The following is a 26774-nucleotide window of genomic DNA, read 5'->3' on the forward strand; positions in this document are numbered from 1 at the left end:
AAGGGAGTCGGTTGATGTAGCTAAGCGAGATCTTACATATGCAAGTGTTACAATGATTATTATCTAGGTTATTAGAAACCCCCTTTCCTTGTGAATCTTATATTGCTGCTTCTTTTCGGTTCCTATTTCCAGCAGGTGTTTTTCTATATACATTGTAGATGTGAAGTTTCACACTGTCCAAACAAATAATCCGATTTGGGGCGCCACCAAGCGGTGGCAGGCGCTGCACTCTCAGTGGAGTTAATACGGCATATCCAGCAAAGTTAATGTGCCACTTGGAAGCAATTGTTCATGTTTTTGTTCTCTAAAATTATTCATTTGTATTCACTAATGCGATTTGCACTGGGTGGCCCTTAGAGTTGTGGGGAAAGAAGATTAGAATATACAAGGCAACTGATTTAATCAAGAAGGCACATATTGTTCTGAATATGCTGACTAAATCGATCCAATTCTAAGCGGAATGTCTGCCAAAACAGTAGTTGGTCGGTGATTATGAATTCAACACTCCGGGCAGATCTAGTTTTATGTCCCTCGCTTGCAATGCGCCTCCAATTCAGAAAAAAAAAAAGATTTAGAATACGCACCACAGACAACAATAAACACTGTGTTTGTATGTCCAAAACTTGAAATGCAATGTGTCTCTTACCTCTCAGACGTACACAAATCTGGGCGCGCACATGACCACACACACACGCACAGGATTACAGAGATAGGCTCATCTATCTGTCTTGGTATGGGAGAGATGTTTCCAACAACAAGATTGGAGAGGATTTGCGCATCACCGGTGGCACTTAAACCGACAACAGTTTAGTTTATCGCACATGTCTCGTCATAAACTTCAGTCTCAGGTCTTCATTCTCTGGTGTATTGGCGCTATGAATGTGGGGGAGAGGTTAATTAAAAGTAAAAGTGCACGGTAAGGCCAGCAGCCCTATGGCACTCGTGAGAGCGCCTCTATGGACGTATTAAAATGATTAACAGTTGGACCTTCACATCAGCAGCTGCAGCATTATTTTCAGCATCGCCATTAATAAGCAGGCAGATAGATGAAGAGACTGCCACTCAAAGACCATTTGAATATCTTTATGTGACGATATAGAAACAGTCTGTAATTTAATCAGCATTTTACATGGACGAAAGGGTGGACTTGTGTGTTGATTGTTTCATTTCACGAGACAAGACAGTTAAGTTACAGTCATACAAAATATTTTATATACAACCTACTGTATAGTCTTTCTGTTACCGTATGCCACGTTTCCATGGAAGAAAAAAAAGAATCTTGTCTGGGCCAGTGTGAAATACTGCGAATTTGGACCACAACTGAAGGCGCTATATCACATTTGTATAAGCAGATGAATCAACACAAGCATGGGAATATACTGTAAAGGAATACATAATTTATTTCCAAAGTGCAATACGGGGGACCATGAGTTGGTTGCAGGGGATGATGGATTGTTTCACATTTTATTCATTAATCAACCGAAAATAGGATATATGAGTCCCTAATTTGACCAGGAGTTATAGTCTAATGTTATCTTTCCACCTGCAGTGGGCCCATATAGCATTCATCTTCCCAAATCCCCCCCCCCCCCCCCCCCCCCCCCCCCCCCCCCCCCATGGTCCGAAAAGCTGTTTTTTTGGGATAGTGCTGTGGGCGTTGAAGTGGAAAATATCGGCAACATTTGCTCTAACCGAGATCCTGACTAATCAGGTTATATTTAGGCCTGTCCAAGACAAATTCTAAAAGGCAATGACTTCAAGAGTCCAGTACGTGCAGCAGCAGTTGGCCAGTCAGTCCTTCGACCCCCACAGGAGTTTCACTAAAGACCCGGTCCCAGAGATCTGTCCTGGAGGGGGTCTGGTCTACTTGTAGGAGGTCCGGGCCTCTCTCAGCGACCTGTCATATGGCATGGAGGCGAAGAAAGAGTTCCGCAGCTGGCAATTGATGAAGAACACAATGAGCAGCACCAACAGGAAGAGCAGTAGGCACATTACTATGTAGGTGATCAGGTCCGGTTTGTGGAGCTCGCCCTCCCGGAGCCCCCCTCCCCCTCGCCCCGTGGTGGGTCTCAGAAGAGCGGCGACGCTCACCGAACCGCCGTGGGAGGTGTTCAGGGATGAGGGGCCGTGCGTGGAGGACTGGGCCATGAGCACCAGGTCGAAGTCTGGGGTGTCGGTGGAGTTGAGGAGGATCTGCCTCAGCATGGCGCCTCGCGTGCTCACCGGCTGCGTCGGTCGGCTGGAGGATGAAAAGACACGGAGAAGGTTATGTAGCCTACTGACCCCGCGTCCGTTCAGTCTGGGTGTGCGTCCTATCTCTGATGCACCGATCAAGAACAATCAGTAGCGATTCCTGTGTGATAAAAAATCCAGTCATCCCATTGCACCCAGAATACCTTAATGTCTGACAAGGTCACTAATAAACATCCAGTGACACTGATAACGTACACTGTATGTACAAATCAGGTAATGATCTCGAAAACACCATAAAGTAGCCTGGAGTCTAGATTAAAGTATATAGCCTACAGACAATACATTGTACAAAATATCATAGGACCTTGTAAGGGAATAACTTACTTTGGTTTGCGCTGCGAACAGTTCCGCAGGTGAGCTGGAAAAAACTAAATCCCGGCTCCGCATTCCTCAGCGTCCCCGGTTCTTTCCGCTCCAGCCCCGCCGAGGAAGCGCTGTGAAGAAGCGGTGGGTTTATAGCTTCAAATCTGCGCCCGCACACCATGAGTTGCTGAGTGGGATATTAGCAGAGCGTCTCCCCTCACATTAAACAGAACTAATCAAATCCACGCGTCAGCGCAGATCGGGGTCCCGGTGAAAGAGCACATTACCAATTCCACTTGTTGGCGTTTAAATCCAAACCGTCCTGCCACGCGCGTGGTTAAGCACCGACTGCGATAGGCTACCGGACCGATATCCTAATGATAGGGTCTGCCAGAGGTGGTGAAGTTCAACGGGCGATCTCCAATGCGCATCTTGCGCGTCTTGGTGCGCAGTTAAACAAGATATCCTTTGCTTGTGCGTACCGGGCGCAGAGGAAGGACACGCCGGATCCCCCGCGTCTCCAACCCTTTGCTCGTTCTTTTATCCAGCTAAGCGTCGATACGTGTCGGACAGATGCTACCGACGGCCTGACTTTATGGGATTACCGATCCAGTATGACTACAACTTGACGAAAGGAGGGATTAATGAAGGACAAAACGCAGCAGCACCCTGGGTCGTGAACAGCTTCCCATCTTCCCCCGTACTCTACGTATGACAAAGCGAGAGAGAGGGACAGAGAGAGAGAGAGAGAGAGAATTGCAGATCAGTAGGTGGGAAGGAGGCACGTCACCAGACAGGGGTGTGTTACTGTAAAGAGAGAGTCACACAACACAAGTCCCGTCTATCTCTCTATCTCTCTGTCCATCTATCTATCATTTATCCATTTTACAATATCCCTCAGATTATTTTCAAAGCGATGAGAGAAAGTTGAGACTGTCCATTTCTGGGTCAGTGTGGGGAATGTCTCACACTGGGGTGACATCAGGAAAGGGTGTGAGATTGGTGAGTGTGTGTAAAAACTCATAGGGGGTGATTACATTTGAGAAAAGATCTACCAGGAGGTCTTTTGTCTGAGTCTTAGTGCCTGACTCATCCTCAGTCCATTTCCTTTCAGTAAGATTTAAAGGGCATTAAAATTGCTCTGCAGCTGCATCTCACATGACCTTGTCTGTTTGTTAAGAACATGTGTTTGTGTGTGTGTGTGTGTGTGTGTGTGTGTGTGTGTGTGTGTGTGTGTGTGCTCTCGGTGAAAGTGGTTTGACATTGGTGCTATAGACACTAAAAAGAAGGTGTTAAGGGTGGAGATGGGAAGCCAGTTTGCTCTCAAACGATGCTTCGGACATGAGCATGCATACAAAGGGCCGGACCCTAAAAGCTCTGCCGACCTGTTTCATATTCATCGGCACCTGTTCTGTTACAATAGAATGGCTGGCAGGCATAGAGAGCAAGGACAGAGAGACACATACACAAACACACACACACACACACACACACACACACACACACACACACACACACACACACACACACACACACACACAGCATCAAAAATAATACAGGAAACCATCCCCAACTTGGAAACTTTGATGCAACACACACATATACACAGACAGATAATAAAAAGTTTGAGGCATGCACTGGTCTACAAATAACAGACCAAAAAAATGGAGATGTCCTGGTGTCCCACATCAGCTCGATTCAACAATAAAAAGGATTACAGGACCAGGATACGGTGAAATGCATGTCACATGGGAAGTCTAAATACAGCCAGAAGCCTAGTTTACATGTGGAGGGACAGCAGTAATTGTGACGGCTAAGGAGATTACTGTTTATTATTGCTTTTTGGAAGATGAACTAATTTGAAGATGAGCTGCTTTGCTACGGGCTTGCTGCTATTCTCATCAACATCCTACATACACACACACACACACACACACACACACACACACACACACACACACACACACACACACACACACACACACACACACACACACACAAAGGCAAATCTAAAGACACTGAAAGGCAATCTGACCCATTTTGCCAAAATGCGTGTGAGTGCCTTCGAGTGGTGATCAGTGTTTGATTTGCAAAAAATCCACTGCGATGTTGCTAACAGACCTAACTCACCCATCACAGTCATGTGATGTTGGTTTAGTTAAAAGGAAAACGATGAAAGAGAGAGAGGGAAGGGTTAAAATAAACCATGACGTATATGTGGATTGATGCCTTGCTCTGTGACTAATTGTGAGAGATATCAGTCTTTGCTCATTAGCTGCTCCCGACGACAATGGAATTTTGATGAGGAACGGGGAATTCTCCACCACTACGTCAATAAGGGTCTCCACCAACTGGAGCCCCTCTCATCCTCCTCGACACAGTCAGGCATCACGTCAGACAAAACACTGACCTCTCACCTGCTATGTGTTTGTGTCATACATGCACACACGTGGGAACACAACAGACTCTGCACACCATCTTTCACTCTTTCACTCTCTAATTCCCTCATGTCTCTGTCGTGTGGTCCGTCTCTCTCACTTCTCTTCAAGTCTTCCCTCCTTCTATACACCCCTTTTCCTTCTCTTGCTGTTTCATAATCCTTTTAATCCATAAAAAAAAAGAAGAGGAAAAGCGACAACTCGCCCATGAAGCACTGTGAGCTCAATATGTAGATAAACAAGAAAACTAAAAGTTGTGGGATTTCTTTTTCTTAGTTTGATAATGTTAATTTTACAGGATGAAAAAAAAAATAGACGGCGAAGAGCTTAAAAGAGGCTTAATGTTCCTGCTGATGAGACATAACCAAAGCAAATGGCAGGCCTGCAAGTCAACAGGGATTATGTATGTGTAGCCTACACACACCAACCACTTTTTTCTCTCATTTACACACACACACACACACACACACACACACACTGATAAAACACACAGTGATATACACTCCTCGCCACCGTCAGCTAACTGGAGGTCTGCTCAGGGTTGTTATTTTATGACTCTTGTTCTCCATTATTTCTAGGAGGAAAAAGGATCAATGCATTGAAAATCTTCCCTAAAAGCCATCTGCCACAGTTTTACACCGTTTCAGTCACCTCAAATTAAACCATGTCAAGTGAGGTTGAAGTAAAGAGCACAAACAAAAGCTATGGTACTTTGCACTCACAGCAGTGCGTTCCATCAGCCATTGTTGCTAATCCCTTTGAGACAAAAATGTCTTGACTCTACCGAGTTTATTTCATTTTTGCTTCATGAAAGAGTAATATTGTTTTGTTGCTTTTCTCAGCATGAGCTCCACAGTGCACTGGAGTCATTCACGACACTGGCAGGAGTCCAACAGCCACCCAAATTCACTATAGAGTCTATCCATCTCTGCTTTTCACCGCTTCACCGGCAGACTGGCTCATGAAAACCAATGCTACCAAAGCTCCGAAATTACTGATGATGAATATTTATATATAATAAAACCATCGCCTCTTAAAAAGACACACACATACAGCATCTGATAATACTCCTAGACACTCTCTAGACAAAAACATACAAAAGCCAGCGAGAGACAGATTACGAGGCAGCTGATGTGCAAACTCATGCTTGTGCTCACACAAACAGACTCACAGGAGACATTTGACATGCATAAACCACAAGCAATCTTATACACATACACACACACACACACACACACACACACACACACACACACACACTTACATAAGCAGAGACAGACAGTGAAAGGGAGAGAACACATGCAGTCACACTTAAACACACACAATACACTCCTACACAAGCTAACACATGCCCCAATCAGTTCAAAACACACACACACTCACATCACACACAACACAGACAATATGATCACTAATGGCTACACAAACAGCTAGGACTCCTTTATCTGTCTTGTCAATACAATTCCATTTTCTGTCTCACCGATTTCTAACATGAAACGTCAACAAACAAAAAAAATGTTCCATGCAAATGTCTCCCTCTCTCATTTTCTGTAATTGTGTTTTTTTCTAAACATCTCCTCTTTAACCTCCATGGAAAAAAATCAGTCGGCAAAATAGGATTCCTCCCTGACAGCGCATCAAACGCCCCCTTTGGCAAAAATCAGACGCTCTACAATTAGTCACTTGATTATCTCGCCAGAACACCAAATGCCTCTCATCATCTCAGGGGACAATTAAAGGAGAGGCATTTACTCTTGAAGTAAACAAACACACGCACACACACACACACACACACACACACACACACACACACACACACACACACACACACACACACACACACACACACAGAACTTCCACATTTAAAATTATACATACAGTAAATATGCACATTACATTCACTCAAATATATTTTGTGAGGCCAGAGTTGATCTAAATCGGCAGATATACAGTATGCTGTCACAAAGAAAAGAAAAACTTTTCTTCCAAAGTCTACAATAAAATTAACATCATCTAGGTCACTTTTTTCACAAGTTTGACACATTTACTAAATGACTTACTTTTATTGCAGTATAGGATAAAATACCCATCTTTATTTTACTCAATGCAGGTCAACTGCCTCTCAGCTCAATAGCAAACAGAGCAGACTCAGCCACCACGGGCCACTGTAAATCACCATCAGAGTGTGATCTTCAGGGCAGTAAACAAACAATAATAAGAGGAGCGGAGAAGCCGAGCCTCAGCTAGATCCTCTGCTTCCTTCTTTTTCTTCTGCATTTCAAATGTGAATCATTTCAGGGATGTTGTGTTCTGGATCAGTGAAGGAGGTCTTGGCAGGAAAGGGAAGGGGGGCCCCAGGTAAATTGGTGCTTGTTTGAGTGTGGGAAGGGTCTCTGGTCCAGTAGCCATTTCATAGAGCAGAGACTCACCTCAGAAGCCCCAGGAGGAAGAGAGGGGGAGGAAGGCGGGACACTGAAAAGCTCAAGTGGGAAATAACAGAACCAGTGTTCCCTGTAAGACACAGGGAAGTTGTGCTGTCTGTCGTTCGAGTCTGGGTGAGGAGAGGAGGCGGAGAAAAAAACAGACAGAAAGAAGCTCATTACTCAGAAGCATTTGGTTATCCAGGGTCACCAAGTTCATGGCCACCTGTGATTCAGGCGAAACTAGGGTGAGAATGAAGAAGAGCCAAAAAGACACACAAAACGTGAGAAGAAAGCAGATGGAATCAGCAACAGGACAGAGACAAACAGAAAGTGACAGAGCAGAAAATAGTTGCAGGTTAAAAAAGACGGAGAAACAAACAGGGAGCGGGGGGGGGGGGGGGGGGGACACACACAGAGCAGAACAAAGGAAAGAAAGGCAAAGTGAGTCAGAAGATGAATGGTGGTGCAACAGCTATGGTTAGCCCTTAAAAGGGAAACTATGTTGTAGGTACATAAATACACTGAGGGGAAATGTTGCTGTATATGACGAGCTGCAGCGCTGAGGTTGTTATAAACATAACTTCCTCTCTATGTCTCACTCATTCTCCTTTCATGCTCACGCGCGGCTCTTACAGAGAGTGAATGGGAGCGCGTTTGCAATCCGGTAAATGTTGTAGCGGTTCCTGTACAGCATATCATATCCTTTATCCACTGCCGCCAGTGATACAGAGACAAAAACTCCAAAGCGGATGTGATAGGATCGCTGAGGATGACAATGAGGAGGGTAGCATCGCATTGAGCCAAATGCTGCTTAATGGAAGATGATGTCGAGGAGGATGAAGATGATGAATGCTGTGACATAAAATTGTTATGGTGCAGAATCTGATGATGATATAGAGTCATGCACTGACAAAGTATGGCTGCTGTCACATTCTCTGAATTTTGAACAGTTTAGATGGATTATGGTGTACATGTGTTATGCCCACTTTATCCAACTGTCTTCCATTGTGAAATTAGCTGATCTGTGCATCCTCTGTGTTTTCACATGATAAAGCTGTGATGCAAGACATTTTGAAATGTTGTACTCTAATGTGAAATTCATTGCGTTGAGGAGTTGAAATGCTGCGCCATCCCCACTGATGATGTCTGGATCAATTGTTCACAGTTGGAGTTAATTAGTCTGTTGAGATTTTAGACCAATCAAGACAGAACCTGTGGCTCTTGCTGACCTGTAATTCTTTATATTTTTAAAGGTAAACTTTAAAAATAGAGTGATCTCAAGATGTATTTTGTGTCAGAGGCATGCTTTATATTGACTCTAACAGGTAAAAACAGGTAAGAGTGCCTCTAAAGAGGTATATACTCTGTAGGAGAATTGAGAAACAGAATAAAACGTAATGCCAGTAAGGAAATTCATCCTCTCACACTGATTTAGCCCAAATCAGACAGGCGTATTCACAGAGGAATTAAAAAAAAATGTAGTTGGCCCTTAGATAAGGTTAAACAGCAGGTCAAAGACTGTATGCTTGATTAAGCTACCTTGTACAACAAGAAGCATCAAGCTTCCTAATAATCAGGCTATATAAATTGCTCTGCAAAACACTACTCCCCATGAATACTCAACATTTAGTGCTTAAGTTCTGAGCCTCAAACAGGATGAGTAGAGACTGTTTTCTGACACCGATACAGAAAACGGCGGTTGTTGTTTTTTCATTGTGATGAAAGTGATGATGACAATGATGATGTTTTCTATAAAACTATCCTAGGGTAGAGATAGATGCACACCGGACACATTTATCTTGTGTGTACGTGTGGTTTCATGGGCTCCACTTGCAATTATGAGTTCACTCATGGCTGTGTACTCTCTCATTCCTCAGGCCTGGTTGAGCCACCTGGAGGGCTTGTCAGGGAGTTGTCATATCAATCTCTCCATCCATCTTGAACCGGTGTGCTGTGGCTTTGACAAATTAGTAAACACTCTTTTCAGTCTTTTCTTCTGAAAGCCCCACCCGATAGCCCCTTTGTTCTCTACTCCATCAGCCCTCTGACTGCTCCAGAAATGAGATATTGGCATTTCACCAATGATAGGGACTCAAGAATGTCTCATCACTGTGGATTTGTGATTTCTTCACAGGCTGTCAGAGAGGTAAAAGATGGTTTGGAGCAGGTTAGATGCTATTCTGGTGACAGCGTTATGCTCTACAATTGTCCTTTAGTTTGTTTAAGAGGTTTGTCCTGATTAGTTCCTCTCCAGAGAGCTCTATTCTAATGAGATACTGTGATGAGAGACTGAGATGGCTCAAGGGCGTGATTGATGCCTTGGATAGGAGCTGTATCTGTGTGTGAGTGTGGGCAAAAGTGACAAAGGACACATACTCTTATGTTAAGAGCTGCAGAAAGACTTTTGAGTTTAAGCCTGCTTTTGTGTTAATGCATCCATTAATATTATAGCGTGACTTTTTATTTGTTTCTGTACAAACAAGTTAGCATTCAGTGTTTATGACAGACAGTCTGGTGCGTGAGTGTGCATGCATATGTGATTATTCACGCCTCAGTGAGTGCGTAATGTGTGCAGATTTCAGGCTGAGAGGGTGTTTGAGCCTACGTGTTCAAGCTTCTAATAATATATGAGGAAGGGTAAGCAGCTATGTATGTTTGTGTTTATACAAGCAACAAAGCATATTTTTTTTTATGTGTGCCTGCTGGTAAGTTCGTCTCCTGGGGGGGCTTTCAGGCAGTAGGCAGGAGGCGCGTTGGAGAGGGAGTCTAATCTCTCCACCAAATCCCTGGAATCCATGTCTCTCAGAGGCAGGAGGTCACATCGCTCACTGCCCCGCCAGGAGAAACAGAAAAAGACAGATGGAGGAGGCAAGAGGGATGGAGAGAGAGAGAGAGAGAGAGAGAGGGAGGATGAAGAGGAAGAGGAGGAGGAGGTGAGAGGGAGGGAATGCTGGAAACACGTCCTTGCCTTGGGCCTCTGGGACAAATTACACCATAGAAAGGATGTCAGTTATACTGTGTTCATCTAAAACACACACACGCACGCACGCACGCACGCACGCACGCACACACACACACACACACACACACACACACACACACACACACACACACACACTTCAGTGTTTTTTAGGCAAGCATGCAGGCACATGTCTCCTTACATGTCATACACAAATGAGAATGAACAGACACACTTCCATAAAATGTAATCTTGTGATTAAAACCGACAAAACAACACACACACACACACACACACACACACACACACACACACACAGACAGAGTGTGTTGTTGAGTAATGCCCTTAAGGCCAAAACTCATATCAAAAGTCTGCGGGAGAGCACTGACGGAAATCAGATAATAGAATTTCCTGTGAACTTCCAAAAGCACATCTCCCTCGGACTGACTTTGTTGCTATGGAGATGCTGTTTACGTGTGCTGTACAGGATTTCACGGGTTGAATTGGGTCTTCTTTCTTTTGAGACGGTGTTTTGGCATTTCTGCTTTATTGGCCTGCATAGATGGTGCAGCAGCGACTTATGGGAAGAGCGGAGGAAACTGAAGGCGAGCATGTGACAAAGATTATAAACCAGACTCAACAACGTTGGAAGGAAAGGATGCTCTTCCGGGTGTACCCAAGCCTGTAATTGTGGTTATTACAGAGTTTTCCATTAAAGCGTGTGCTTGGCAACTTTTTTATCTAAAAATATAAACTTTACAACCTGAGTCAATATGCGAGAATACAAAGGAAGAGTTTATAGACTCAGATGAAATTCCGATGAGGTGTTTGGTCGCTGTTGAGAAAATCTTGGAACTTAAGCACAAATCCCAAAGCTTTGTTTTGAACAGCAGAATTTTACAAGCGAGCACTGCATCCAGAATAGCAGGACTCGCTGAACCTAATTGTAAAACAGATTTCCTTCTCTACATCGTCAACACTCACAATGGAGAATACAAGTCCAAGCTTTAAAAGGTTCATATTATAAGTCCAGAAAAATAATACCTACCTGCAGCTGTCACGAGGGGCCATGAATGTATGAATTTGTTCATTGTGGGTATAATTTTAAGCCCGACGGACCCGATTTCGGGTCCGCTGTAGCATTTACCGTCCAATAATGACCATTTGCATGTAATTATGAATATGAAAAAAAATAAAAAATAAAAAAATAAATTCAAAATCTGCTTAAAACAAACAATCCAAGACACTCTGACACACTCCAAACACCATTCTACACAAATAGTGTACGCAAATAAAAGATTTATCACAAAATCACGTATTTCTAGCCATAAGTCGCTCTTCTCCAAGTTAGCATAACAAAGCTAACGGTTAGCATAGGCAACCGAAATATCAAACAGCACGAGCATTCGACACAGATTGCAGACCTACTATCAGATCGCCTCTCCGGTAAACCCTCACAAGGCTGTGAGCAAACAAACACCAGAAACACAATGCGTAATATCCTTCAAAATCATCCAAAGCTCCTTACCTTTTCGTTGTTCTGCTGTATATCTCCGCTTATTTCCGTCAACAATATTTCTACGTATTTCCGGTGCGTCTCTGAAATGTCCCCGCGGAGAAACAAGGGCCCAATAAGAAAGGGACCGTGTGGGGGATGGGTGTGAATGCCGGCGAGGTTATGCGCAAATTCAGGTGACGCGCCACTGTTTTAGTCCCTACTGGCTAACGCTTCTGTCTATCAAAATCACGATGCGTTTGTTAGATAGCCAGGACTCAGACGCTTCTAAGGCGGGTCCACTGACTGAAATCGACCAACCACAGGCTGAGCTAGGAGACCTGGAGTGGAAGCCAGATGAGAAAATCCCATGGATGACAGACATAAACAGGCTCAGAGAGGATCCAGGCTCTCTAAATGATGCCAAACTTCTGCATATGATAGATTGAACACTATTAGTCATAAAAGAAGTGAAATATATAATTATATACTATATAAAATTACAATGGAACAGCTTGGAACCAAATGACATTTTGGTTGACCTCGGCTGAAATAACTGCACTCTAACCTCTCTAGCTCTTGAATGCTTCAATTTATCAAAGAAAACATTGTGCAGAGAGACTTCCAACCCATTGGGCTATGATCTGGAGAGGATAAAAGCTTTCAACTACAACATTAAAAAAAAATATCTTATCAAAATTGGATTAATTTATAGTCAGAGATAAAGAATTTCAATTTGTGCTGTGTTCCATCTTAATGTACTCTTAACCAGTAACATATATACTGATATTTACAAATTAGAACACATTTCACAATTGTCAGCTTTCTACACTATAACAACTATTAAAATACACCTTATATTTAGACGAAAATCACTCTCTTAACTATGGGTTGCAAAAATCGAGGAGAGGCCTACAAAAAGGCTTAGGGCTTAACGGGTTTAACACTAAAAAAGGCAACATATATAGAAAACAGGTTTTAATCAAAATATCTTTGTCAAAAAAAGAAATTGGACCGCAAACGAAGACATCCCAAATCCGTCAACCCTTGTCATATATAGTTATAAAGGGCCAGTGTGTAGCATCTACAGGGATCTATTGGAAAACAATGGAATTCAATATTACTAAGTTTGTTTTCTTTGGTGTCTAATCACCTAAAAATGAGAAAAGAACCGTTTATATCGACATATGGAATGCCAGATCCAGCTAACTAGACCTTTAAAGATGACCATGTAAGGAATATTTTATGGAGAACTTATAGCGTTCGTTGGCCTTATGCGGAATGACAGACTGAAACAATGCAGAGAGAGCTGTGAAAAAATGGTATGGAGTAAGTGAGGTCTAATAAACATCAGGACATATGTTGGAAATCAGTGTTTACAGTGCAGCTTCAGAGGGCCGCTCTCAGGATGTCTGGTCAGGTCAACACACATATATATATACACACACACACACACACACACACACACACACACACACACACACACACACACACACACACACACACAGGTGCATGTCTCAGCTGCACACATACACACACTTACAAGAAAAACAATTTCCCAGTCACAGAGGGGTTCTTTGATCTTTTAGGGCTCTTTAGTTAATGCTACTGTTGAGTCTGCAGCACACTAACCTCATGTAATGCTTGAGTGAATTTACTGTTTAAGGAATTACAACTGAAGAAGAGTTCCTCATCAGATGAACGAGGTTGCACTTGTTTTGGAACTTTGGATTTTGTGGCAGAGGGTTATAACAAGTACATTTTCCGTTGTGGACCTGTAAATCCAACCAGACAGTATATGTGAAATTGGGAAGTACACATATCAAAGTCAAAGTCAGCTTTATTGTCAATTTCTCAATTGACAATAAAACATACAGAGGAGTTGAAAAAACGTTTCTCTCCAGTCCAACATATAAAGTGAATGCTCGACATATACATGCTAGTTTATGTAATAAGAATACAAATCAATGACACTTTAACACAAATCTTGTAATGTTTGCTGTTGTGAACGTTTTTAGATCATTGCATTATAAGTGTCATTGTAGGAAAATAACATTTGCATGTCCTTGTTGTATGTTAGTGTATGAGTGCCGTACTGTGTAGTATGAATGTGTGTTATTGCACAGTGTTAAGTGTACATTGGGTGGAGTTTGGGTCCTTCCAACTGCTCAAATATTTGTTTCAAGAGCATTAGTTCTGAATGTGTATGTGCGTGTGTCTGCATAGTGTGTGTGTGTGTATGTGCGTGCATACCATCGCTGGAGTGCAGAGTAATGCTGCAATCACTTGTTTGGTTCTGCTCCAGCACCTATCATCAGCTGAGGGCTACTGATGGGGACAACCACTGAATATTTAAACTCATTGAATATCATCAAACTCCACCTATGAGCACAAACATACAGAAGGATCCAGTGATGAAACAACCAGTTTAGAGCATACTGTCTTTAATTCAAGGATCAAAAATATGACAATATACAGTACAAGATTTTGCATTAATCAATATTTCTTGCGTACAAGTGAAAAATACAGTATTTCAGTTAATTTTGCGTTTAAAGCTGTGGGAATCATAAAACCTTCTCTAGGAGTCTGTTCATTCCTGGCCTGGTTCTGCACACAGAAAATAGTTAGCTGCTCTTTCACTCTCCCACAGTAAAAACAAATAAAGACACAAGTCACACTACTTACTAAAATGAAAACTTGACTCTGAACAACATTTGTGTACCTGAATCAAAACACGGTCACTATAGGTTGAAAACCTTATATCTCTAATAAGTCAACTGTTTCAATTGTGTTTAAAGTTTCAATTTCAATGCTACGAAATGTTCTGGGGGTTACTGTCGACTACTAGTGAGCTTTTAACCTTAGAAGCTTTGAAAAAAACAACCTGTAAGCATTTAAATATAGATACATTTGTTATGGCAATAACTCATTTTATAGTTTCACGGTACTGGTTAATGATTTTAAGATGAAAAAGGTCTGATTTCCCACCAACACAAATCCTATGTAACGACAGCCCTCTAAATGTGTTAATATGAGCAGTATGCCCCCTGCTCATCTTTACCTATGAGGCTAATGACATTTGACAGCATCCACACAATAAAAGAATAACCAATCTGTTGAATACATGTAAAGTACATTCTCATTCATGAAGTTTTTAAATGACAATAAAATATGCAGATCTGTGTTGTGTGAACGTTGGATGTTGCCGTTTAGTAAGAAACAGCATCGTCGAAATTACTGAAGCATTCTCACTAGAAATATAGTAATCCGAGACATCTCTTTCAAGTTGCTGGATCCTGATGGTGTTCAGGTTTGGGGGCTAGACAGACTATAAATAATGGGCCAGTGGCTATTTTTTGCTGTCAAAATCCAAAATAGGCTGCTGTTACATGACGGACAGATACTATGGCTGATCCCACAGGTCAACATAATCTTTAGCACCCTATTTGTATCTACACCTGTGTATTGGTTGCTGTAGCTAGAATTCTACACTTCACAATAAAAACACATCTCAATTCTAGTGGGCAGAATTAGCAGTTTATCAAACTGAATTGTTACTGGATCACATTTTCTCTATATCTAATATTAGTTAAAGCAACAGTTCAACTATTACCTACTTTTCTCCATGTCAGTCGAATCACTGGTGAAGTCTAATGCAGCCAGTTAGCTAGTGCAGCGCTACGTCCTTTAAGTCTCCAAAAGAAAAACAAGACCATAAAATGACTCCACACAGCCTCTGCAGCACAATCCCAGTGTTTTATAACCAAATGATTGCACTCTTGTTCCAGAATCCCATATCTCTATATCTCCCCCATTTTCTCATATCACAAACGTCTGGTTGCTTTACAGCGATCAGACGGAGTTTCCCTGCCTTCATGTGCTAATAATAAGCGCTGACCTCCTGCATTTTATAGCTGTAAATACAACTTCTCGAGGTCAAGTTGCTATCTGGCTACAATTTTAGAAAACACCTTGTACTGCAAAGGCACAATGAAAAGGAGAACTGTTTTCTAGGTCTTATTTAACATTTTTTCATCTTAAAGTGGTCAAATATGCATGAGACCTCGCCTTTAAACAAAGTGGGAGAGGTATCCTGTGAAATTTCCCTTTTTTTTTTATATCCTGTATTTGCTACTCATGAATTACCCATACGTGCTTACTCTCTGGCAGCATGTGCTTCTTTAGTACATTGTATTTAAATAATTCTGAGTGAGGTAAAATACATACTGTTGTGTTATCAGCACTTTTGCCCTTTTATGGAACTCTACAAAGTCAATTTCTACGAACATAAGATCTCTTGGAGACAGCTCACGAGGAGCTGCAATACTGAATGCCTTACCAGCACACTGTGTGTTATGTGGACATACAAAGGTCACTGACTGCATTTTTGGAGAGAGCTTTGATCACTTTCAAATGACTGTATAAATCCTACACTTTTTCATCACTTTTTCCTGAATCGTTTGACTCCTGATCAAAGTGTGCATTGTGGATGGAAATGCATTAATTAGGTAGCCTGGTGTATAAAGGAGAGCACAGTATCGCGACAGGCGTCACTTGTCCTGACAAAGTGAAGACATAGAAGCAAAGCCAGACTTTCTGGTGAAAAACAGTGTTGTTTCTTTTCCAAATATTCTTCTGACTCCCTGAAGACGTCGCCTTTTATTAGAATTCAACTGTCGACACAAAGCCCCTTCCACTGAGATTACTTCACCTCTGACTCTTCAACCTTGTGCTCTTGTGCAGTCGCAGCTATGTTCTTTTCACATTCCTCCTTAATTGGTCATTGCATAATACAAAACCCTTACTATTTGCATTAAGTTATGTCTGTTTCTCTCACGCTTTTCTTCTACTTTCTTCCCTGTCTATCTCATAAACATCCTGCCTCCCATCTCCCTTTTTTTCTCACTCTTCCACCATAAAAGTCTTAAAAATACCTTCCCTGTTCCTGCCTCCCCCTCCTCCTGATTTCACCCTCTTTCACATCTTCCTCCCTCCTTCCCTCTCTCTCCTTCTTGCGAGTCCTGTCAGTGTCTCATGGTGTTCTTGCCAAACTTGTCGCCAAGTTGTTGGATGAGCAGAGCCAGCTCTCCAGCGGCATCGGACTTCTCCTCCAGGAGCTCATAACGGAGGCTGGAAATGTCTTGCTTGATCTCCTTCAGCTCACCTACAACACAGTCACACACGGACACAACAATCAGGACGCGTGAACCTGAGCAAATACAGACATGTATGCGGATAAGCCCCAAAACTGTGCTCTAGTTACATGTGAGTACATGCAGTCATACAGTACATAGAATACTATGATATACAGAGAGACCTCATTTGATGGACTTTATCTCATATGCACTGAGCAACTAATGACAATGAGACTAGGACTTAAGGATTTTTACCTTCATTGACTTCATCGCTCTCTCTGTCCACTTGGGCCTTTAGCACATACCTCTTAGTCAGGCGCTTCATGATATTCTAAGCAGAGGAGAGGAAAAGAGATTAAATAGAGAGAAGGTGGTCTGACATAGCGTAGTGTATTCATCCCCATTTGTGTGTACGTGCCTATGTACACACCCACACACACAAACAATCATGCAGACAGTGGTAGAGAGCAGCACTGTGTCTCGGAGACTGTGTGTGAAATATTGAGTATTGATCAGTAGCCAACAGGGATGTCCTGCAGCTCTTGCCAAGGCTCACGCAGTCAGTCTCTGCATGTAGGCACTCTGAATGAATCTATACCTGTCAGCACACATACGACTGTCGTATAAAGGGACATCTCCATGCCTGGCGTGTGCGTGAAAACCCACACAATCTGCGAGGGTTGGGAGAAAAGTGCAATCGATGTGTGAAGGAAGTTAGATTTCCCTGAGGGAAAAGGTGAAGGGCAGACTCAGGAGGAGAGCATCACTTCCTTTTCTCAGCGTGATACTTTGAGCTCATTTACTGAGTGCCTGCCTTCCATCTCCCTCAAACAGCTCATTAGAGGCATTTTCAGCCTCTGCCCAGCGTCTCTCTTTTTCTTTTTGCTGCTCCTCTTCTCCCTCTTTTACTCGCAATCACTTGTTCAATCCTGCCTTCTTTTCAGTCGATGCCCTTTCATTCAATCTCTTGGAAAAGTATTTCCTCTCTGTTGTCTCTAGCTGATCTCCCTACCTCATTCTTCCTTACCTCTGTCTTTCATAGCAGTCTCTTCACCTCTTTCAACCCTCTAATGTTTCTCTCTCTCTTTCTGTCATTCTTCATCAACCTCCAGCCACTCACACTTTTGTTTTGTTCTATATTCCTCAGCCTTAATATTCCTCCTTCTCATTTCATTCTTTCTTTTCACTTCTACTCAATCGTTTCTGAGATTCTCCGGTTGTGCTTGGTCTTATCTTCGCTCCATCCATCCTTTGCTCCCTGTCTTACCTCGTATCTGGTCGGGTGTTTTCTAGATTTTCTGGGGATGAACTCTTCTCCCGGGCGTGGATAAGTCCTGAGGCGTTCATCCTGTTGGAATAGTGAGATACAGTGTTAACGTCATATTTCAGGGTTGAGTGATCTTCTATAATGAAAGCCTTTGAGGGTGTTGCAGGAGGCAACACTGTCAAAACAAAACAACAATGAAAGGAAGGTATCTGGTGCCCACAGATGTTTTCAAAGAGAATCAACATCATCCCTTGACCAGAGTGAATTTCTATCAACTCATTTCTAGATTTCCTCCACGTCTACGATCTTGCTGTGTAGCTTGTGTGTCATTTTGGCACTGCAGTGACAAAATGAGTTCTAACTTAAGTGTGGACACACGCAACTAGCTGCTGCTCTATTCATACTAAAGCTATGGAGGTGTTGAACTTTCTCAACATAATAGCCTGATGATTCAAATAACATGTACATTCTACATGTGCCCTTCCTTCATAGGGTGTCTGGGCTCAGCCTTAGAGATAGCTTTAGGAGCTCAGACATCTGGAAAGAGCTCGTAGTAGAGCCGCTGCTACTTCACGTTGAAACTGGCCAGTTGAGGTTGGTACGGGTATCTGATCAGGATCCTCCTTGATGCCTCCATTTAGAGGTTTTTTGGGTCTACCCCGGGACCCAAAACACTGGAGTGATCATGAACCTCGTCTGGCCTAGGAACGCCTTGGGTTTCCCCAGGAAGAGCTGGAAAATGTTGCTGTTTGTTTTGTATTCTGTGATCTAGTCCCTATCAATAACATGCTTTGATGGCCTCTGCTGCCTCAAAAATTCAATTTCTTTGCTTTTGGCAAGCTATAAGTTGTCCCAACTATCGTGACTATATGAAAGAAATATTCACTTTAGAAACTGCAACTTAATTGGTTATCTCCTGAACATATGCTGATTTGAAACTAACACAATTAGATTAAATGTATCCTTGGACCAAAAGACTGAAAGAAAAAAACTGATGATTCAGAAAGATCACGCTGTCTTGTCCAAATCTCGCTTGACATTCTCGACGCTGCACTGTGGTGGGTGTGAGCTTATTTATCGATCGCTTGCTGAAGCTGCTTGGCTCTGCAGTTAAACTGTCAGAGCTACAGAGAACTTCAGGAGCTCACAGAGGCAGCGGAGTGTAACCCATCTTGTCCCCATCCGAAACCTGCCCGGGCATTTGAGTAGAGGCAGGCCTGACTAATAGCTTATCTGAGCCGCCGGTGTGAGCCATTTGAGTCGAGGAATCAGGCAGAGGAAATGCCTGCAGACAAAACCAGCGCTAAGATTGATTCTGTGTTAAATGGCCTATGCTATTTACTTCACGCAATAGTTTCTTTTCATTACAGTGATTTTATTTAGATGGACAATCCTTGAGAGGGAGAACGTGTAAAATTAAAAGGAGATGAAGTTGCATTGCTGGCATGCAGTGGGAATATAATGTATTTCCTGGCTCCCAGCAGAGTTTCTGTAAAATTTTGGAATAGTTGGATCAAAGCACTTAGAAAGGATAATACTGACATGAAGAGAAACTATTATTTAGTTGCTAAATCATAATAATCGATTCTTCACAATGTTAAAAATAATGTCAGCCCTATTGTTGTCCCCTGTCACGGAGAACAATGCATGTAAAATAGCAACATATTATTTTGTTTGTGTCTGCACTTGGTCACGAGATAAGTAATCCAAGGCTTCCTGACCTTGGCCTGTGAGTTGAGCATGCCCAGCTCCAGCTCGTTATGGCGATGGCTGTTGGCCTTGCAGAGGTGTATCAGACAGGACTTGATGCGGAGGACCAGGTAGTAGAAGGACTTTGGGCTGGGGACCATGTTGAAGGGGGCAGGCAGGGTGCGGCCCTCGTCAAAGTAGGAGAGCCACAACTTGGCTCGGGCAAACTTCCACTCTACGTCGGCATCCTCCTGCAGAGACGGATAGACAGAGACAGAGCTTGTGAAGCCTTACAAAACCCATTCGATTGTAGAAATGTCTGAGAAAGGAACTAGCTACTTCTTTACTTACTTCTCTGTGTTTATTTTTGTTATCTCCACCAGGAGATTATGTATTCGGTTGTTTGCTTGAGTGTGTGCATAATGCATGTGTGTCTGTCTGTTGCAAACTACTGGACCCATCAGCCGGCCATTTTTTGTGCTCATTTATGATTGTATGCTCAAGGTCTAGTAATTTTATTTCCCCCTTTGGAACAGCTTGGTAGTAATTAGTGGTGGACAGTAAATCTACCTAAGTACTGTACTTAAGTTTTTTACTTAAATTTTGATGATACCTTCTACTTCGCTACATTTATTTATAATGAGTAAATTAAATACGATGCAATATTTTACAGAAAATGAAACCACCCAACAGTATAAAATGAATACAATGAGCTCTATTGCAGTCAGCTACCACATTAAAATGCATCTAACATGTTACTGCATCAATATAAATAATGTCATATTATATATAATAATGTAACAACTAAAGAGCCCATTTGTCTGCACAAGAAGTACTTAAAATGTTATACTTTAAGTACAGTTTCTTGATTATATACTTACATACTTTAATCTAAGAAAGATTTTGAATGCAGGACTTTACTTTTTTTAAATCGTGGTATTAGAACTTTTACTTAAGCAAAAGATCTTAGTACTTCTTCCACCACTGGTATAAACCAGTGATGCTGGCTCAGTCACTTTCATCATCCGTTGCTTCTGAGTCGAAACCTCGATTGGACTCACATGGATCAACATGAAGCTTTACACATTGAACTGCAGTTTAGCTGCACAGAGCCGGTGCACACAGCTGCATAGATTATAATAAGAACCGATCTGCTGCGTGAGACGTGCGAGTGTACCTCAGGTGCGAGATACGCTTTAGGTCTAGAAGAAGGGTTTGAGCATTTTTGGGTTGTGTTCACTCAATCAAACATTACAGCAAGGCAACAAGGCTCATGGTATTTTTAACTCACTCTCCAATTCTCCTGCAGGCTCAGACGTGATCAGACAATGATCCTTATTGACAGTATTATAACCTTCATTATTGACTGACCGTCTTATTTATCTACCTCTATCTCCTGGTACGAGCTGTTGATCATAGCAATGAGCATGTTGAGAAGGACGACCACCATCGTGACATTATAGACCCCGTACAGCACGTAGCCGATGTTCTCTATGAACTTATGGTCGTACTTCAGCACCACTGAGATCACTTCAGACAGCCCAAAGATCGACCAGAAAAGAGTCTTAAAACTCTCCTCCACCCTGTGAGGAAAGAGAGAGAAGATGTGGCGGTGAGAAAACAGTACATGACAGAGAACACACACATGAAGCGCACCATCTTAGCAGCTAATTGCTGTCTCACTAACACACATGCACACATGCACATACAAACACACAAAATCCATTTTAATGTCGTGGGGTTTATGAGGTGGCACTGATGAAATAACTGATGAGTCATGTCCAATTTGAACACATTATCCCATTATCCTACTCACACACATACAAACACACACCTACACTCACTAACACACACACACACACAAACACACACCTACACACGCGCGCTGCACATACATGAAAACATGTCGGCAAAACCCAAAAAGCAGGAAATGGGAAAAGGGACTTCAGCATTTGAGGGATCATTTGGTTTATAGAAATCAGTTTAGCTTGCAGCCTTGTCTTATGTTGACCTTTACTGAAAAAAGATAGTGAAACATCACTGCAGTTAATTGGGAAACAATAAAGGTTTGTTTTTCATGCCATAACTTAGAATGTATGTGGATGTGGTCTTTTTTTCCAAGGCTGTCTGAAAAGATAAATGGAGAAACATTTAATCGCAGTGTTCATTAAAGTCATTCAAAAGACATTTTTCAATTTGACCAATTTTTCTGTCCTCAGTTTAATTTGAGTCATTATGAATTCAAATTTCTGAGACCATTTGTTGAAAATTAGACAAGAAAACTTCTATACTTATTCTAACTTATATCTATTTAGAAATGTAGTGCTTTTTCCTGAGGTCCACAGCCTTATCTCCGTTCAGGGACCATTCACCGACACTGACCCAAGGTAAAACAGCATAAAGCTGCAAGACCGGTCACCATTGACATTCAGGTACACGTTTGTCGTTAAATATTCCATGAGTGGCAAGAATGGGTTTGAGATGACAGAGGGGGGTGGGGAGCTGCCTGGTTGGATTGCTGGAGGGGCTGGAGGTGGAAGGAGGCTGTGGGGAGAGAAGATCTATAGGCTCCTGGTCTGAGGCTGTGAATGTCTTCCAACTTCACTTCTTTCAGAAAGACATCGGTAAGCAGAGAGCTAGGTGAAGGCACAGAGGGAGAAAACACAACCTTGAATGCATGCATGGAGACAGATGCACACACACACACACACACACACACACACACACACACACACACACACACACACACACACACACACACACACACCCTTCTCAGCTCACACACACATGAAACAGAGACTCCTCTGGGAACTTCCGCTTTGACCTTTCAGGCAGATAGCAAAACACACTTCAACCTTCAAGACCTGATCTGTGTGTGTTCTCTCTGTCTAACTCAGCTGTGAATCATATAAGAATATAATGTGCCTTTATCAAATATATTTATTAGAAAAATATAATGAACACATTGATGCTTCCACCAGGTAGAAATAGACAATTGAAAGTAATTACCTCGATATCAAAAACCCTATTTTGCGTCATGTTTAGCATCTAGTATATAGAACAACCTTGTTCGTTGTCATTAAAAACACTTCCTGTCAATGACTCCCTGTATCAGACGGGCCTTAAATTGTCTGCATACTGTCACTATTCTCTGTGCATCTCTGAACTTTATAGCAGAATGGCATGATTAATGTTCAGTACAAATATTTATAGCCTCTAAAACATGATTTTTTATGAACGTCATTCCATTTTCATTGATTTCTCCATGTTTACGTCATTTGGCATTCTGCTCACTTGCTAACATGACGGATGTCCTTATGATATTATGCCTATGATCACTGCTAACTTGCATGTCAATAGTTTGTGAGGCGTGCACAGAGCTTTGTACCAATTGCTAAACATTGGACATGCAAAAAAACACACTTGCTACCATAAATCTATGAGTCACTATTTCAAAACCACAAAAGACTTAACCCTCATAGACTTTAAAGCTCTGCCAGCATATTTTCTCAATCAGTGTCTTACTTTGAGTGATTATTTGGTGGCCGCTGATAAATCTGATAAAACTACTCCCACCAACCCTGTCTTCTTGAAATTCCTTCACTCAATCGAGTTTGGTACGTACTGTGTTGGCACTGGTACTATATACGGTCACCAAGGCGCATAAATGAAGGCTGGGACACGGCCTTTGACCCCATGGGAGCTATGGGGTATGACACATGCGCAATGTAACCAGAGCTGTGTTGTTGAAAACATTCAGCAGACTGCTCTAGAAATAAAGGGATGGTGACCGCTCAGCTGCTCTTTGGGTGTGCTCAGATTGACACAACTTTATCAGCATGCTAGATGGGATGGTGACTGCTATGCAATTCAAATTGCAGAGCGACGGCCATAAGCTGGCGGGCGGGACACGCTCACATGCACTAATAGGAACGGGCGGCCAGCCGGTTACGCGAACAAAACATAGAGAAGCTCAGATAACAACACACACACAGAGGGATTTCATTCCCTGCTCAGGTAGACATCACTCCACGATATCTTTACACAGCAAATAGTTGTTTGCTGCTATATTTTTTCTCTGAATATTGAATTTAGCCCCTTTAAGTAAAAATACTATCATCTTTATGCAGCCTACATGCATGTCACGTTAGTGTGCCCTGCACTGATGGGAAAGGTGTGCACTCGAAAACCGAGGCAACAGAACACTCAAACCTCCCGGCACCAAGATGAACCTAATCTCTAATAACCTCTGACTTTTCTGAGGGTAAGGACACGAGGCAACTTCCCAAAGCAAGAAATGCTCACATAAATAACAAATAAATAATAAAAACAAGTACAGGAAAAGTATCAATAAGTGCAACAAGGCGCCCACTTACTAAAGTGCTCCAACATAAGTGTTTTATACTACGAACAAGACTAATAGTAACACAAATCAGTTTCTGACCAGGGAAACATGCAGTGGCAACATGTAACAACAGAAAGTTTTTTTTTCCTGAACCAGAATGACATTTGAACTGGTTGACGTCACCTCATCAGGTTACTTAATAATAACTATTGTGAGAAATGCAGAGGCATACGCAGTGACATCAGGCACTGGAGGCATGCGTGAACAGAAACACATTCACAAGCGATAATAGTAGTTCTTCTTTGTGTTGCTGTAATGGATGGCATCAGACAGACCATTGCTGCGAGACTATCAGCGACCGAAGGACGATATCAACAACACCATCTTCTCATTTACTATTCACATCACACACATCCACCAGCCTATCGTGCAATCAAGAGAGCTGAGGAAGGTGATTTTGGTCGCCTTGCCTTGAAAACCTGTTATTTTGAGCCTTCTCTCTTTAAATAATGCCTCTTACCTGGAGCCTCTCTTACAAGAAAAAAAAAAATGCTTTCCTGTGGCTTTGAAAAATGAAACAAAATAAAATAGGCGACAATTATCTGGTTTCTATAACGTTATATCCCAATTATCTTTTTAATCAAATTATTCTGTCTCCCAGCTCTCCTTCCTACCCGTGTGAAATGCTCACTCGATTTACATTTTTATGTTCCCCCCAAAAAATGTGAGTGGAGATAATGATGAAGGGCTTTGTTCCAGGCAACATTAATGTGCCATTAAACCAGACGCTGGCCCAAACGCACACACGCAATTAAAAGTACGCACACACAGTGGCTATTTATACACCCTGTTCATCTGCCTGGGCAGACGGGTGGTTTAATATGAAGTTCTAAAACTGTGGATGGCATTTTATGTGTTACTGGAAGTGAAACCCTCCTTACAGCAGCATACAAGTCACCCGTGTATATAATACTATATGCATGACTACATACATTACATCTCCTCATTTAGGGAAATAAAAAAAAAAGAAAAAGAAATCTGTTTTTGCAAATGAATCATTCAAGTGTATATGAGGGTAGAGGGTCTTCTTCCCTGCTGGGTAAAGCTGACGCACAAGCAGCCGGCAAGTCATTTGTTTTGCTCGTTTTCTACTTATTTGATTCACTGAAATCTGCGTGAGGTGCCTCACCCGGGAGGAAGTGCAATTATAAAAAATCTAAAATGTAATCTTTGGAGATCAACAACATTGATAGATTTGAATTTGTCTCTTGCTAATGTCAGCTCAGACACTGGTCATGCACGTACTATGCGATGACCTGTGACTGAGATATATGAGACACTCCATGCTCTGGATAATGGGAGCGTTTTTTTTTTTCCAACGTAAGAGAATGAGATTATTTGATTTCAAACTCGCGTGTGTATTGTGTTTATAACATCATTGTACAACAGGCAGTGAATCAGCAGGGACAGTGGGCATCTGGAGACAGAGATGGACAGTGTGTTATTATCTGTTATTAAGAGTGACAGCTCCCAATAGGCTGCACACAGCACGGCGGCTAAATATGCATACAAACGCGCACACACACACACACACACACACACACACACACACACACACACACACACACACACACACACACACACACACACACACACACACACACACGCACACATGCACACACACACTTACCCCTGCAGGACACTGACAGTAAAGAAGTTACTCTGTTACCACTCATTCTCTCTCTCCCACACACATATATACACTCACGCCACATATACAGCATTGTGTGCGTCTGTGTGTGCGGGGGACTGGTGAGTCACCTCGGCTCTGCAGGAGCCGTCCAAACCCAATCACAGACGGGCCCAAATCAACCTCTCCCCTCCAGAGACAGGCTCTCTGTCTCTCTTGCTTTACGCCTCAAGTTTGTGTCCTCTCTCTCTCTCTCTCTCTCTCTCTCTCTCTCTCTCTGCCTCTCGTTCGTTTTCTCCATCTCTCTCACCCATTTTCTCATTATATTCCCATTGCTTTTCATATCTTTCGAAGCATCACGCTCCCCCACTCTCTTTCCGTCTTTGATCCCAACAGCTTTTAGTCATTTCTGTCACTCAATCTATTTGTATGATTTATACTTTTGGTTTTTCATTATTTTTTCCCCCTCTCATATATATTTCTCTTCTTTTTTTAATCTGCAGCAATATTCTCACATTGGACGAATGTACATGTAGATGGAAGCTTTGTGAACGGCTGCATCCAGCCTTCTGCTCTGTCCTTCTGCCCCTCAGTCATTAGCAACATATTCAATTTCTCCTCCTCGATTTGTTTCTTTTTTTTTTTTTCTTCTCTCCACTCCTCTCCTCTCCTGCAGACAGACAAGTAGTCAGTCAGACAGGCAACTAAAGAGGAAGCATCTTTAAATATCAAATTGAGTTTAACTTTCTATCCGTCGCACCAATGGAGCTGTCACCA

At 42.3% G+C, this 26774-nt stretch overlaps 2 protein-coding genes across 2 annotated transcripts in view; both read right to left on the minus strand.

The window, feature by feature from the left end:
* Positions 1-1604: 1604 nt before the first annotated feature.
* Positions 1605-11953, minus strand: LOC137875496 (small integral membrane protein 32). The gene is made up of 3 exons (XM_068714801.1): positions 11905-11953; positions 2578-3261; positions 1605-2239 (listed from the first exon to the last, which is right to left on the minus strand). Exon 3 carries the CDS (start codon positions 2203-2205, stop codon positions 1864-1866), a length of 342 nt encoding a protein of 113 aa, XP_068570902.1. The 5' UTR covers positions 2206-2239; positions 2578-3261; positions 11905-11953; the 3' UTR covers positions 1605-1863.
* Positions 11954-14349: 2396 nt separating this feature from the next.
* trpc7b (transient receptor potential cation channel, subfamily C, member 7b) overlaps positions 14350-26774 on the minus strand; it is a 48502-nt gene continuing 36077 nt past the window's right edge. The window contains exons 8-12 of the mRNA XM_068714802.1: positions 21350-21545; positions 19995-20213; positions 18274-18354; positions 17262-17337; positions 14350-17035 (exon numbers count right to left, since the gene is read on the minus strand). Coding sequence (XP_068570903.1) covers positions 16896-17035; positions 17262-17337; positions 18274-18354; positions 19995-20213; positions 21350-21545 — 712 coding nt within the window. The 3' untranslated portion in view covers positions 14350-16895. The remainder of the gene's footprint in view (positions 17036-17261; positions 17338-18273; positions 18355-19994; positions 20214-21349; positions 21546-26774) is intronic.

Source organism: Cebidichthys violaceus, unplaced genomic scaffold (genome assembly GCF_023349555.1).
Source record: "Cebidichthys violaceus isolate CVI_PGR_0920_01 unplaced genomic scaffold, fCebVio1.0.p SCAF_2, whole genome shotgun sequence".
In the NCBI taxonomy this organism is placed as follows: Eukaryota; Metazoa; Chordata; class Actinopteri; order Perciformes; family Stichaeidae; genus Cebidichthys; species Cebidichthys violaceus.